At 42.2% G+C, this 16,346-nt stretch overlaps 1 protein-coding gene across 1 annotated transcript; it reads right to left on the bottom strand.

Annotated features, from left to right (window-relative positions):
- Positions 1-9,484: 9,484 nt before the first annotated feature.
- On the bottom strand, positions 9,485-13,246 carry thumpd1 (THUMP domain containing 1). Its single transcript, XM_079498856.1, has 5 exons — positions 12,647-13,246; positions 12,356-12,524; positions 11,515-11,600; positions 11,171-11,333; positions 9,485-10,359 (listed from the first exon to the last, which is right to left on the bottom strand). The coding sequence occupies exons 1-5, from the start codon at positions 12,857-12,859 to the stop codon at positions 10,037-10,039; spliced, it is 954 nt and encodes a 317-aa protein (XP_079354982.1). The 5' UTR covers positions 12,860-13,246; the 3' UTR covers positions 9,485-10,036.
- Positions 13,247-16,346: the final 3,100 nt, after the last annotated feature.

The following is a 16,346-nucleotide window of genomic DNA, read 5'->3' as shown; positions in this document are numbered from 1 at the left end:
AACAATGAACGAACACAACAGCAACATTTGTGAACTGAACATTGCGATAAAAGAAGGTTAGCCAATGCAATACAACCACACTAAGTAAGGGCTATCATGCTACCATTGAGTTCTCTGATGGACCTCTGCTCTGACATAGACCTACTGCTGCACACAAACAGAAACACATTTTAAATATGAGGCTTTTTTTAGATAAAATGCTGCTAATTATCCCAAAAGTGACTGCAAAAGATTGCTGCAAAGATTTATAAAGATTTATATGCTACTCATAACAAATGAAAATGTTATTGTTTTTCTTGTTTTGTTTGTTGTTGTGAAGTGAAGATAAAACAGGCTATAGGTCTTTTATTTAGCTGAGAACAAATCCAATTAGACTTATTTGATTAATGTCCCATATAGGCTACTACCTCCTTGTAGCCACTGCTTTTTTTTCTCCTTTTTTTTGTGGCTTTCGCCTTTATTTTGTATTTTTTTCTGGAGGGACCTTATAGTATAGGGATGGACAGACAGTAGGCTGACAGGAAATGGGAAATGGGGGGGAGGACATGCAGTGAAGGCCGTGTGTGTGTGTGTGTGTGTGTGTGTGTGTGTGTGTGTGTGTGTGTGTGTGTGTGTGTGTGTGTGTGTGTGTGTGTGTGTGTGTGTGTGTGTGTGTGTGTGTGTGTGTGTGTGTGTGTGTGTGTGTGTGTGTGTGTGTGTGTGTGTGTGTGTGTGTGTGTGAGTGAGTGAGGTTAGGGGCGGTGTTGGCTCAGGGGTAGAGTGGCTGGATGGTAACCGCATGGTTGCCAGTTCGAACCCGGGCTCCCCCAGAGTTAGCGTCGAAGTGTCCTTGAGCAAGACACTGAACCCCTAATTGCTCCTGATGTGCAGGTTGATGCCTTGCATGGTTTCCTCCGCCATTGGTGTATGAATGTGTGTGAATGGGTGAATGTAATGCACAATCTATGTAAAGCGCCTTGGATAAAGGTGCTATATAAATGCACCCTTTACCATTTTGTGTGTGTGTGTGTGTGTGTGTGTGTGTGTGTGTGTGTGTGTGTGTGAGAAATTGAGAATTCATAATCACAGATCTTACTGTCCCTCCAGGCTATGGGATTAATTTGGAGGCCAGTCTGGAGCCATGTTTGGGCAACACTGGGGACATATTGATGCACAATAACCATGGATTGCCAGGTAGGCCTGGCCTGCGCCCCAATGTGTGTAGTTTGTGTAGCGTTAGGCTACCTTTTCATCATTTTCTTGGGAGCAAACTATGTATATAAATTATACATAGGGCCTGGGCCGTGGCTCAGTGGTCCAGGCACCTTGGCTGGTAATCCAGTCTGGCAGTGTGCCGTGGGTTCGACTCCCGATCCCGACGGCCTTTACTGCATGTCACTCCCCATTTCCTGTCAGCCTACTGTCTGTCCCTCCATAAAAAATATAAAATAAAGGTGAAAGCAACAAAAAAACATTATACGTAGGCCTACACTTAAGCTTGATTTATACTCTGTTGTGTGATGTGTCGCGAGTCGCGACATGTTGTGAGCTTGTAGATCTGCTATTTTCGGTGAGCGACACCATCGTTAGACTGAGTATGAATTAAACATTTGGTTTATCAGTGGCTGACGCTGCTGTGGTAGGATCATGCAATGTGGTAAACTTAATTGACCTAACCCCAACATCCAATATTATTAATGCTGTCTAAAATGTGCACTTGCAAACTCAACAAGACAATTAACCAGACCTCCAGCAAGCCTTCCAAGCTAGCTGTCCCAGGCGGAGAGTGCATGGGGGATCGGGTGGCTCTGGTGAGATCCAGGCACATGCCACTGTAGGTGTACACTCCTGGATGGACCATGTTGCCATAGTAACCCGCACCTAGACAGTGGAAAGACCAACATTAGGCATTGTAGCGGAGGGAAAGCCGAAACAGAGCACTTTTTAAGGAGGCAGAATGACAGGTAGGAATGTTTGTGGCTTCAGAAAATAATGATGAAATGTACAGTCCGTTTGATTGGCATATGTAGGAGCACTTCATTATGTAAATTAATTCATATCTCTTTTGTTTACCCCTGCAATGGTCAACACACACACGCGCGCACACACACACACACACACACACACACTCTATGGTAGTTTTGCTATTGTTGCTGTGCCACACAGAGATCGAGACAGAGAGAGAGGAGAATACTGAGGTAGATTACCTTAACCTTTTGTGATGTCTTGGTGAGGAAGGGTTGGGGGCATGTTGGTGCTTATGAATCTATAATGTGTGTGTGTGTGTGTCTGTGTGTGTGTGTGTGTGTGTGTGTGTGTGTGTGTGTGTGTGTGTGTGTGTGTGTGTGTGTGTGTGTGTGTGTGTGTGTGTGTGTGTGTGTGTGTGTGTGTGTGTGTGTGTGTGTGCGCGTCTGTCTCCTATAGGTCTATAAGGCAAGGAAGGAAGGAAAGGTCACAACCCAGGGGAGGCACCAACACACCTGGACTATGTGGTAGATTGTTTTATATTATCTTACTATCTGTCTATGTTTGTTTGTCTGTCTGTCTATCTGTCTATCTGACTGTATCTATCTGACTAGCTCTCTATTTGACTATCATGTCGATCTACCTACATACCTACCTTCCTTCCTTCCTACCTATCCAGCCATCCATCCATCCATAATAATAAACGTCATCTTTTATTTAATGATTGTGTTTTTGGTGAACATATAGCCTACTTATTATACAGGTATTTATAAAGACATTTAAAGGCCAAGCACTACTTTATAGTGAGAGGGGACACAATTCAAAGATAAAGCCAACAGGGAATAATAAATTATATTATATATTATATATATCAGTCAAGATTCAGTAAACAATTAAATTACCTGAACTTGATTTTTGATTGATTTTCCAAACAGCAACATTAGCTTGTTCTGCCTTCTATCATTATTAATGTCACCTGCATTTTATTCCTGCATGTTATGTCCCTTTTTGAGTCACTGGAATATAAGTAATCTTGTATTACACACAATAATATAGATAATATTTAACTATTATGTTGCTGATCCGGTGACGGGGTTTTATGGTCTACCCACGGCTGCTCTCACTCACTGACTCAGTATGGTTGAGAAATATTATTTATACATTATTACTCAAGCAAAGGTAGTATACACACAACATAGCCATTTCCTGTTAAAAAGTGTATTTCCAATTCTTGAGTTGATTGTTAAGACTAGGGAGATGCATTTTTTTGTCTGTATGTCGGTCCAGCTCTGGGGTTCATTGTTCCAGCTGCCAGAGCAGATTTAGGCGTCTGTACAGAGGCCTGTCAGAAACAGGCTTATCTCTTCGGGGCCTCCTCCAACACAATGACCCATTTAGATCCTCACAGAGAGAGTGAAATCTTCATTATACACCTCTTGAAAGAGAAACAGACCTCTGCTCTTTTAAAGTACCGTATTGACAGGAGACGGGTGATTTTTTTGGTTCAGTTGCAATTAAATAAACAAATAAAAAACAACAGGAATGAATGATCCCATACTGTGGACCCTTGATTACATGTGCCATATGTTAATATCTTGGTTTTCTGGTCTTATTCACTGTACATTCATAAAGAAACGTTGACTCGTCTCTAAGTCTAGGGTAGTCCCCTACTCCTCTAATTCTACGATTATTTGACATTAAGGAAAATAGAGACCACAGCATGTAAGAGGTCTCCAACCCATCAACCAACCAACCCATGATGATCCATCCGTCCATCCGTCTATCTGTCCGAATCTTTCCCTCCATCCATCCATGGATGGATGGATGCATGCATCCATCCATCCATCCATCCATCCATCCATCCATCCATCCATCCATCTGCTGGCCATTCTCAGCCATGCCTGTAGCAAAGGAGTGTCAGTATATCTGCCATGGCATCCTGCTGATGTGTATTGTGATGGGGTTGAATACACCAGCTAGCAATATGGCCTCTACCAATACTGGATTAGCCACAGTGGATTAGCTGGCTGCCCTCCTGCTGCTTATTCAAATATTGTTTCACGTATTGTCATCATAGGGGAGAGCTCTGGCCCTGTAGCCATGCAGCAAGCTGGAGAATATTCTCAAAGAGAGCGAGAGAGAGAAAAGAAAATGTCTTTGCGTCCATTTCCCCACAAAAGCGCCCGATTAAAAATTTCAGTGAATGAGGAATTTGGACCGTAGACGTAGAGGGTCGGGAGAAAATGTTGATGGGTTCTGAGGCGATCTGTAGCCTCAAACAAGGGGAAATGAAGGGTGGATGGAGGATGCAATGGAAAACTCAAGCAAGGCCAAAATCAGGGATGAAAGCGTGTCTTGATCTTTGATACGATGTGTTTTCTTTTTTTCCACTCCTCTCTCTCTCTCACACACACACACACACACACACACACACACACACACACACACACACACACACACACACACACACACACACACACACACACACTTGGGAGTCAAAGCAATTGATGTGCTGCCTTTGATGGCCAAGAGAGGCCTTAAAAGCCAAAAGGACCATGATGAAAGGATGGAGTAAAAGAAAGGGAAAAAAGAGAGAGAAAATGTGTTATTAGTGGGAATGGCAAAACATGATAAATGCTGGGGACGAAGTGATAAAAAAAAAACAGACAACGGGAGCGTAGGAGGTTGACGGTTGTAGCGGCAGCGGAGAAGAGGTGGAGGTAGACGGGAGGTCTTACCGTGCTAGTCCGGTGACAGAGGTGGCTGATGGTGGCTTGGTGGCTCCAGTGTGTCAAGGTGATGGTCCTGAGAAAGCAGGTGCGGCAAACGTGGCTAGATCGCGGACAGGGTTCATCCTGATGACGCAGCGGCCTGGACACTGGTGGACGTCCCATAGTGGAAGCGGTCGCCATCTTTGTCCCGTTGTTGTCTTGGATATCCTCTCCTCCCTCCTCTTCATCCCTCCCTCTCCCCTTTGATCATCCCTCCCTGCCTTGCTCTCTGTCGTATGACATCATCACGCAGCGGTATCGACAAGCATCAAAGGAACCTCTGTTGAGGAGTGCGTGCCCGTCTATGTGTACATATGAAAATTGAATAAATATAGGACATGAAAAGTGCCCCCATCCACTGCTCTCAGTACGGTTGGATTATTAGCGCTACAAAAACTATACACGCAAATGCACACCCACACACCACCCATCTCCAAGCTGGCGACCAGAAGCCCCCTGCTGTGCCTGGAGTGTTTGATGTTGCCTTAACCGCTGTGTTTAGGCAAATTTAGACCATTGCTGTAAATAAAAAGTCTTCTGTGTGAACTTGCCTGGATGAAATAAGAAGAAATCATCTTGTCTCTTTCAGTGAAGCGTCTACTGCATCCCTCTCTTATTTTGCTCTGACTCATGTTCACTCCACTTTTCTTCTCTGGTACTTCAGACAGCTGGTCTCTCTACCATCCCCAATCCTGTTAATGTTGTATATCCTTTTGTGTAGCCAGTCTGTGTTTCATACATCTGACAATTACTAAGTGTCACAATCATGTTCACAGTCTAGTATGACAGCTGAGCTGACTCTACCGCAAGAACAATAGTAGTGGAATATACTAATATTAATTGTAATTGAGTAGGATTCTGAAATATTGGAATAGAATAAAGACTAGTATAATTAATGACTGATTCTGTTACTTTCCCAAGTCACCCACAGTGCACCTTAAATACGGTACATGAACAATGTCACAAACATTTATTGTTCCCTGAACTTCCCTCTCATGACAGGCATGCTATTCAAACATATGTATAATATTTTAGACATTAGGTCAAAGACTGCTGATGTTCCCTAAGTGAATAATTAAATGGATGCTATTATATTAGGAGTGTTCATAGTTCTCTTCTTAGCCTTACAAGATCACAGTCTCAATAGTGCAGAAACACTAGTTCATTAAAGAGACACAGAAAGAAAAGTAAAAAGCTTATAAGAGTCACACGGCTGGTGTCCCAGTTCCACCTATCGTATAACCTCTTCTCCTGTCCTCTTTTCTGTTCTTCTGTTCAACTTCCCCAAATACTATCCTTCTGGCTTTCCTCTCCTATCTGACTAATTGTCAAGGTTCTTCATTCAGATCACATTATGCTAAAATGTTTCTCGCTGTGCCAAAGCCATACAATCTCCATTGATATGGAAAGTACTGCAGGCACAGCTAGGTTTATACAAGTGATTTGAATGAATGAGTGAGTTTCTCATGTATATACTACTTTTGTTAATGTGTGCTAAAGCTTCTTGCAGCCACTTTCCATCTTGCTGCTCATGATTCCATCTTTCAAAATGTATATTTTTATTGCTTTGCTTTCTAAAACCAACCTCTCATTCTCTACTTGTTGTTTTCCACCTTCTCCAATCCATATTCCAAACTAAAAATAAACAATTTACATTCAAACAGCCACCGGCCTTTTACCAGCTATATTAAGAAAACTAATTTCACAACATTAGTGGCCCTATTACATTTCAAGTAAATCTCTTCCCATCCCAATCAACCAAATCCGTCAAGAGGATTCTTCCCATTCTGCAGGAATGTTTGCAATCTATATATGAGCAATTTATGTTTACCTGTGGATTTGTCTGGGTAACAGCTAATAGTGGCAAGCTGACAGAGGCTGTAGAGGGTTGATAAGCATTTTGCATTTATTACTGAATCCTATTCAGTGTGTGTGTGTGTGTGTGTGTGTGTGTGTGTGTGTGTGTGTGTGTGTGTGTGTGTGTGTGTGTGTGTGTGTGTGTGTGTGTGTGTGTGTGTGCGTGTGCGTGTGCTGTAGCTATAAAGGCTAAGAAATAGCATTTAACCGCTTATTCTGTCAGAGTTCAAGTCCAGGGATATATAAGAAATGGCATTTGATTATGGTGAAGGTCACAATAAAGTCTTTCCCCTGCATTGATGATGCTGATAACACATTCTTGTGGGAGATGACTGAGCGATAATCCTACTGTGATTACTAAAGCCTATCTGAATGAAATGCAACTCCTGGCATCCAGTTATGGTCTGGGGCTCAAATAAAAGCCTGGTATTCTGACCCCAGGCTAGTTGTCATTCTAAAGTGAGCGTGAATTCTACAGACACAGGCTGAAGCCAGCGTTTTGGTAAGGGGAGACAAATGAGACCCTGGAGAGCACTACTTAACCATTCATAAAGGTCAGATATGGAGCTAGTGCAATGGATGCTAATTCTGACCCCTGGGACTGTGCGCCTGTGGATGTCATTGTTTCACAGGCCTGACATTTAAGACCTGAACGAGTGTACAGTGTGTGTGTGTGTGTGTGTGTGTGTGTGTGTGTGTGTGTGTGTGTGTGTGTGTGTGCGTGCGTGCGTGCGTGCGTGCGTGCGTGCGTGCGTGCGTGCGTGCGTGCGTGCGTGCGTGCGCGTTATGGAAGCAGGGAACTTTGGTGCCCCCACAGAGATTCAATTAGACATGTCCAGTGTTTAACTAAAACATAAATTAATAGTATTTTTGTTCTCTTTTCAAATGTAGCTAGCAACAAACGGCTATTCAAATGTTCTAAAATGTACCATTATAAAAACAAAAGTAGTATATCATATCAGTCTATACCAGGGGTGCCCACACATTTATGACGTGAGATCTACTTTCAAAATGACCAGCTCAACAAGATCTACCCACTGAAAAAATAAGTGTACCATTGCTGAAAATAGTTTAAATATATAATGTACCTGGGGGGGCTTTGGAATTGGGAGAAATTATGCTGTCAAAATATGTCCCCCCCGTATTTAACTTAAACGCCCAATGCATTCTCAATGGCAATAGCACAAACTTTGGCATGCTACTAGTCCTACATACTTACACCTAGAAACCCCATTAAAACCTATTTAGGTTCATCTTACGGTGGACATGTTTGCCTGAAAATAAATCTTTGAAATGTTTCATAGTTTTAGAAATATAGTGCTTTCAAATTTGAGAAATTCACAATGGGGCTCAATGGCAGATATTGGCACGTCAAAAAAGCACTTTCACCTAGATACTCCATTCACACTTTTTATAATTCAGCTTACTGTGGAGACACATGCTGGAACTTTTTACTTTTAAATGATTTGTAGTTTCGGAGTTATTTAACTTAAACGCCCAATGCATTCTCAATGTATACCAAACATTAGATGTAGCTAGAAAACCATCATAGATTTGAGAAAAGCCATGATCTGAAAGATCAGCTTTGTTACTGGATTTAGTTACCTGAGCTGTGCTCAGAGCTCAGTACATGTTAAAAGGATATTTCACTTTCAAAAGAAACAGTCTGTATCAAATATGACTGACTGGCGGTCGTAAAAGATTCAGAGCCACCTCCCCAACAATTTCGCAGAGACTGTTTAATTTTGTACCACAATGCTTATGAGACGATTTTAAGATGACCCAATGTTATTCTCCATAGAGAAAGTACTTCCGTGAACCAGGGGATGAGTGAGTGACGTCAGGACTTCAGCACTCTATCAAAGTCCATTTTAACCATGATAGATTCATCAAAAACACTCAACCTTTGAGTGTGGGGGCCGTGGTTTTTCATTTAGGGCCTACTGTTTATTTATTTGTAATCATTCTTTTGGAAAAGAACCTCCTCCAGCACCACAAAAATCAAAAATAATTATTAAAAATAAATGAATACAGTAAATGAAGAACCACAGCCACCTCACGTATTAGAAGGAAAATATCAGTCAACAGAAAAAAGGTTGGGTGTTTTTGATGAATCTATGCTGGTTAAAATAGTTTGAAGTTATAATGGGTTTGTATAGGAAGGGGGCGAGGCAGCTAAAATGAATATCAAATATCTAATAACTGCATCAAGCAACCTAAAAAAGGTGTTCACATAGGACTGAGTAGATGATAAAATTATCAAAAGTTTTTTTAAAGTGAAATATCCCTTTAAGGGCTTACGGAAACCATTCAAAAGCAATTCACCATAAAAAGATGGTGAATTGCTTGTGTGTCATAATGCAGTATATCATTATCATGCCACCATAAATGAGTCGTTATGGAGGTTGGCTTCACACAGGTCACATTGATTGGGGCACATGAAATGGAGTGGCAATCTAATTTGTGAGTTTTATAGGGGCATAGCAGATAATGATGGTGGGTTAGCGCAGCCCTGATAATCGACTCTAATGAGCACTGAAGAATACATTACTTAATGTAGAATGTGTCCTGTGTATATGGGTTGAGAGACCTTTCTTTGCACCATGTCTGTCATCTCTCTACAATAAGACCCAAGGCTTAAGCCCATCTTGTGCAGGGAAACCATAGGCTCAATCTTGTTTATGTAGTTTAAGCATTCGTAGTAAATTTATGACACTCTTTGTATAAGTTCATTGCACCGTGACCATGTTGAGAAACCTACATGGGTCAGTTTTAAAAAAGATCACATTTTTAACGTGTAATATGCACTGGACGACATTTGCATCTGTCACAAAACATGCCATTTCTCTCCTGACTCATAGGGGTCACATTCTGCTGTACTTTCCATTATACAAAAATGAATAACAAAGATAGTCAAACACACAGGCAACTTTAATTACGCTGTAATTATGAAAAACACTTCTACAAAAACTAAAATAACAAATGCAATGCATTTGACTTGGAGAATATCACAACAAATACACCAGTTCATCCAACCTAAATAAAACCGCTAATCCGGCAATCCTTAAAATGAAGAACAGTAGATCTAAAACTCAGAAAAAGGAGAAAGAAATTGTCAGTTGTCAACGTAACTACACAACAAAATGATGGCGCATGTAAAGCCGACTTGGTTCTTAAGGAGTTAACAAATATTACATCTCCATGATTTAACCAAAAGGTGGTTTAACCACATGAATTTGGTTTCCCTATTCTGGCCTGGGCCTGTCATAATAGGTGAACATTCAACAAAAACGGTTGAACGTGACAAAAATAGCCAGTCTAGTCTACAAGTTCACAACACGCTGTGCTGCGAGCTTGTAAATCAGCCATTTTGACATACATCAAAGTACATAGGGTTTAAGTGGTTAAAATCAAACTCATGATATGACAGTCACATTACGCTATTCTGTCTGATCCCGATAGACCTATTGTTCCTCTTCTTTACCATCCTTTGCTTCTTGGTCAGTCTTTGGCACGTTGACTTCTTCACTTGCGGTCTTCTCTAGCTCTGGCACCACTGCTTCGTTTTTCTCTTCCTGGTCGGTCGTTTCCACGTCCTTTTTCGCGGTGGCTACGTCAGGTTTGGATACTTCCTCTTTCAACACTTCTTGGACATTGTACTTCCTATACAATGTATAGTCGTGGACCACGCTGACACAGCACACCGTCTTGATGACCTCCACAATGATGGTGAGCTCTGGGTTGGTCAGGTCAACCTTATTCTTTGGGTTGAGCTTCCCCACCAGACCTGCATGAGGAGTCCATTTAAAAAAGGAATTTGAAAGTGTCCCGCTGTCAACTTGAAGACAATTTCAAAAACTGCATTTTTCTTTTGAGGGGCACTCAATGTCTCATGAATGAAAGGAGAAATTAGGTCATATGTGCCTCAAATATGACCTAAATTTGTGGCAACACAAACATTAAATGCCATTGACAAGGGAAAATTTACATCATATGCAAATCGGCTAACCAATCACATAAATTCAGTCATTCATGAGATGTATAATGATAAGAGCGCCCCTCACTTCACACGGGTGTGATTTTTTATATTCCAATTGATGAATGTAAGTGCTTTTAAGGCATTGGGCACGCTTGAGTAATCAAAAATGTGATAGTATAATGGCAAGCGCCTGTTCTGAGCCTATTCAAACAAACTAGACTCAATACTTTAACGATATAATTAATTAAAATGAAAGCGCTATATAAGAAATCGAATGTTGTGCTCAAATAGAGCATTTAAGGACCACTGTTATGGTTCATTCATAGTCTGGATTTTCGGTGGTGAGGTGACCACCGAACTACAACATGACGTCACGAGCCGCGGTGAAGAGCAAACCACCACCCCAGCCCTTCTCTCTGTTTTTACTCACCACCGCTCAACGTTATTTCAGCTCCGGTGGTCACCTCACCAACGATGCGGTGGTCACTTCACCACCGAAAATCCAGACTATGAATGAGCCTTTAATCACTTCCAAGACCCCTGAGAAGTGGCTTACTTTTACAAAGTGCATTGGACATAAATTCTTGGGAGATGCAGACATGTGCCCTATGCAGTGTACCTGCTATTGATTTGATGATCTCCTCTCTGTTGTTGTGGCTGCTGTTTCGGGCCTTGAAGGCAATCTGGTAGGTGGCGTGGCTGGGTGTTTTGAACCAGGGCTCGAGGAAAGTAACAAGGTATTTCTCCATGTCTTCCTGGAAGGCCTTGCATGTTCCGCTCACCTAGAGATGGTCAGTGAAAGAGAAATTACAGTAAGATGTCAAAATTGTCCACTTTGTGGTCCTCCAAGAAACATTCTGCTACAATCAATTTCCTTTCCACATCATGCAATGGCAAAATCTTAACTGCTTAGTTTTGTCATATTAACAAAGTTGAGTTTGTTAATTCATTTCAGCCTCTTACAGGAAGCATCCGGAGGATAACGCGGGACTTTTTCTTCTTGGTGGTGTGTAGGTCAGACAGGATATGATGCACCAACTTGTCAGGTTCTGGAAGGACAAATAGAGCAGTCTCTTCACTTTTCTCGCCAACAATTTAAGCCATTAAGACCTGAGGCCGATTCTAAAAATGTCTTCTAAATCCTAACAGGTAAGGGTTTCTGAAAAAATTATGTTACTCAGGTCAAAGACCCCCATAATTATGTATTTGGCCGCCGACCTGCATCTCAAAATATTTTGTTCCCAAGAAGCAAAGATTTGAGTTCAAAATGTTGCTTTAAAAAAAATATATATAATCCAAGGTGACACGCTATGAACTTGTATATCTGCCATTTTTGAATAGCTAACCATTGTATAGATAATATAGCTCAAATCTAAAATGACACAGATGCTTTCCTGGTCTTATTATATAGCCAACATGGCATGTTTTGCAGGTACTGTGAACCAAATAAATGTGCCAAACTGAATTTCTTATCACTCTCTTACACCCATTCAGGACGGGAACCCCTTTTAGTGTTTTGACCCTTCTGGACGGGAGACCCTTTTGGGGTTCTTTTTGCAGGGTATGCAGGCTACAGTATATAGCAGCATAACATTTTTTGTAATTTTTGAATAAATAGCCTATTCGAAGTTTTTCCGAAAACTTTAGAAGGCGTTTTTAGAATCGCCTTCAGTCCTAAATGGGTTAAGTCAAGTAAGTCACATCATGTCATATTTGGTACCTACTGAACTGTGAGTTTTAAGAACCCGGTCCTTTTCCGGTCAAAATAAGCACCTCCATCTTACACATTCATAGAATCACATACCCAGATTGTGAGTCCTGATGAAGATGACATTGTTTGCACCACTGTCCAACGCCTGGAAACGCCTCTGTTGCTTCCCTTTGCGTGCCTTCAGCTGAGCCACTTCCTTTTTCAATGCTGCCTCAACATCATCTTCATCACACTCTTCTTCACTGCTACTCCCCTCGTTAAACTGTGATCACAAGAGTTTTTTTTAATGAATTAGGTCACGTGACATCCACAGTGTTCATTTGGCTCCATTTGCAACAATACATGTTTCCACAGGCAGTGGATAGTCTACCCGGGTAGACGTACCTTCTCTGGTCCGTGGAGCTCGTCAGCATATTCATTGAGCAGATTGAACGCCTCGGCGGTGCATTTCCTCTCGTTCATGTTGCAGGTGATGAGGATCCCCTGCATGCCCACCTCGAGCTCCCTGGAGCCCCCCTTATACCGCTTACCGTGACCGCCGCCGCCGCCATATCGTTTCTTACCGCGTTTTCTCGACTCCTTCTGCACATCGGACATTTTATCAGTCAAATGGGGCGCGAATGTGACAAAATACTAAAACAGACGCAGCCAAACCCCTGGCCAGGGACTGAATGACTGGCTACAGTGGGTGGTTCTACTTGTTTTGGCTAGTTGCTCGTGGACTCACGTTATCGAAACAGCTGTTTTCGTTGTCTAATGAGCAGTTAACAGTCAAAGCCAATTAAGTAACTACAGCACTCGTGAAACCCTTACTAAATCTTACAACCAAGCTAGGTTTCTAAGCTATGCAACAAATGCCAGCATTTCAAGTCGCACATTCATTCACTACACAGTACACATGATGTAAACACGCTGGGAGGGAGCGCTGTATGCCGCCGCCGCTCCGTAGCCAAAAGTGTCTCTTCTTCTTCTTCTCTCAGTTTATTGGCGGATCGCAACCAACGTAAAGGTGCATACCGCCACCTACTGTACAAGAGTGTGCACCATCATATGATTGATTGATTGAAATATTTATTAACAGTTTGCAGAATTACAGTACATTTCAAGCACAAACTCAATAGACAAAAGAAAAAAAGTTAACTGTGAGTGGACGACCCAATTATATAAACTTTATTACAGGCTCGTGGCCCACAAGGTAAGACAGTACATCACATATACGAGAATTAAAATGAATTAAAAAAATACAGTACATTTACCCAGCCCCACAGGTTACTACTCTAGGTGAGGCACTCATGCCAGTGTCCTCTGATGGTAGAAGTGTACCTTACAGAACTACGGCCTGGGTCTGTCATCTGTCCAATGAGTCCATTCAATGAGCGATCCAGCCTGCTCATGAATTTAAATGTCAGGTTCCTCAGCAGAGCCAATTAAGCATTACACTTGATTACAAGAGGGTCCACCATGTTCAATTCATCAAAACATTTAGAGACGTACAAATAGACACTTCTATATAGTCAAAGAACAGAACAGGAATTCATCATAGAGGTAATAAAAATCATCATTTCAAGCACAACTCAGTACAAGACTGTTAACTGCATGTGGACGACACCTATAAAGCATTACAATAGGGTCCACCATGTTCAATTCATCATATAATTTTTCCCAGATGAGCTTTTTTGTTTTTACGACCACAGGTCGCATTTTCTATGAAATCGTACGTTATTTGTCCGTCAGTCAGTCAGTGTATATTAAAATCTTCATACATGGGGAAAGCCCCCATGGTGCCCAGGTCTCGTGACATCACGTGACATCAGTGATGTAGATCCCTGATGTAAAATGTGACCTGCTGGACTTTGTTGACATTAAGGAAGTATTTAGACAGGTACATGGGTATCCTTCCTCTTTGATGTCTCCCTTTTGACTGATATCTGTCCATTCAAACTCTAGACGGGCCTGCCCCAAAGTTATTAGTGCAGCCGGCAGCCGGTGAAAACTAGAGTTCTCAACAGGCCCGAAAATTAAGGCTGACCCTACCTGGGCCCTCATCAAACCCTGTACACTCAAGACACGCTTCCATAATATGTTGATCTGACTCCCCCATGCAAAAGCGCCAGCACTCGCCCCAGCAGTCTGCTGTCACCCAGGCGGATATGTTGATATGACCCCCCATTCCAAAACGCCAGCAGCACTCGCCCATAGTCTGCTGTCACCCAGGCGGATGCGTGCATGTGACCTCGCCCATTAGGGCGAGATTGCTTAGAAAAGAAATCACACCGTGTGAAGTGAGGGGCGCTCTTATCATACGTCATCATACATCATCTCATTCTCAACCAATGGCACATCTCCCACACAATCTATCTTTGGCTAGATCCAAACGAGATGGAAAGTGAAGCCTAATTTTCTTTCTAGACTAGATAGGGCTTCTCTTTCCTTCTCGTTTTTGTTTGTTTAGGGTGAATTATTATGATATAATTCGCCAAGTCTATGAACTTTAATGTTTGTTTAGGGAAAATTATGTAATTCATGCCATCCAAGATTTGACTTTAATGTTTGTTTTGGGTAAATTATGATGTAGTTTTATTCCAGCCAAGTCTGTGGACTTTAATGATTGTATAGGGGCAGTAAATGACAATGTAAAACATCATCTCACTGATTTAAGTACATCTTGTAATAAATGTATTTCATTTTTCACAGACATGAGCACATCAATATGCCATCAAAAATCTGGGCAGCTGTCACTTCACAAAAGTGTATTTTTTGTGCGGTGCAGCCACTCCAACGCACGTCTGTCTGTCCGGCTGTCCCCAGTGGTGTGTTCACACGGGCAGAGCTTTGTCCGGCTGTCCCCATTGGTGCGTTCACACGGGCAGAGCTTTGTCTGTCTGTCCGGCTGTCCCCATTGGTGCGTTCACACGGGCAGATGAAACGATGCAAAGACGTGTTGTGAGTTTATTTGGAGCAGATACATCGTTGCGTCTTTGCAACATCATGTCGCTGGCTTCCATTGACAATGAAAGGTAGACTGCATAGTTTAATCTGCCCATGTGAACGCAACATTAATCAGTTTGTAGCATGACCTGCCGCTGACCTGCTTGGGTCACAGGAGGGGTCAAGTGCTTACAAGTGCTTGACTCCAACACACCCCCCACCCATGCACGCACGTGCACGCACACACACACACACTAACCAGTAAGACGCCCTAAAGGGAAAGGTCACGCTTAAACAGTAGAAATTCTTAATACGGCATAGTTAATGGTTAATGTGGTTAAACGCTAACGTGACATGGATGCGTTCCAGGTCTCAATGGATTAAGAAGCACGAGTTAAACTATTAATCTGGTGTCTGTGAGGTCAGATGTAGAGTTGCTGGCCGGCTCCATATATGCAGATCTAGGTGATGATCCAGTCTTCCCCATGTATGGCTATCCAGGGTTTCAAAAGGTCAGTGTCATGATCTTCATATGGAGATCCAGGTGGTGATAGTCAGCTCCACATATGGAGATCCATGTTGTACCAACTTAGTTAATGACTCGCGTCACAGAAACCACACTGGTTATCATGATACTGACACAATAGGTCCATATATGGACATTCCCATATATGGGCTTAATATTGATGACATCATGGATCTCCATATATGGGCATAAAAGGGATTGTATTAGTGTGGGTGCCCTAACAGGGCATTGTCTGGGAATGCCCATAGACTTTTTTTTTAATTGACATTTTCGGTCCGGGTAGGGTGTAAAATGTGTGCTAATTAGTAAAGCCAGGCGAGGCCTCGGGCGTGTCTCGAGTGTACAGGGTTTGACGAGGTCAGAACAGGTGAGCTCCATATATGGAGATTTAAGTGGCATCCACGTGGTAGTGGTTAGGTGATATCACAACCTCTAGTCTAGACAAGTTTCAAGGTTTGTCACCAGATCATCAAGTATGCATTGAAAGTCTGTCGTGGTGTAGTATACTATGTATGACCATTCTAAAAAAAAACAAGGTACAACAATGGTTAAGAAAGAAATGCAAATAACTGCCCTTCCTCTGGATGCTGCCATAAGTTTAGGGCAGTGTGTTCTCGGCTATACAACTTA

Source organism: Electrona antarctica, assembly GCF_951216825.1.
Source record: "Electrona antarctica genome assembly, chromosome: 4".
Classification (NCBI taxonomy): domain Eukaryota; kingdom Metazoa; phylum Chordata; class Actinopteri; order Myctophiformes; family Myctophidae; genus Electrona; species Electrona antarctica.
The sequence above is the reverse complement of the archived record's forward strand: the minus strand, read 5'-3'. Positions and strand labels throughout refer to the sequence as shown.

Coding starts and splice junctions, on each gene's coding strand:
- thumpd1 (XM_079498856.1), bottom strand. CDS start 12,859: ATGTCCGATGTGCAGAAGGAGTCGAGAAAACGCGGTAAGAAACGATAT. Junction 11,601..12,355: donor CATCAGGACTCACAATCTGG/GTATGTGATTCT, acceptor TTGTCCTTCCAG/AACCTGACAAGTTGGTGCAT. Junction 10,360..11,170: donor GATCATCAAATCAATAGCAG/GTACACTGCATA, acceptor CTCCTCATGCAG/GTCTGGTGGGGAAGCTCAAC.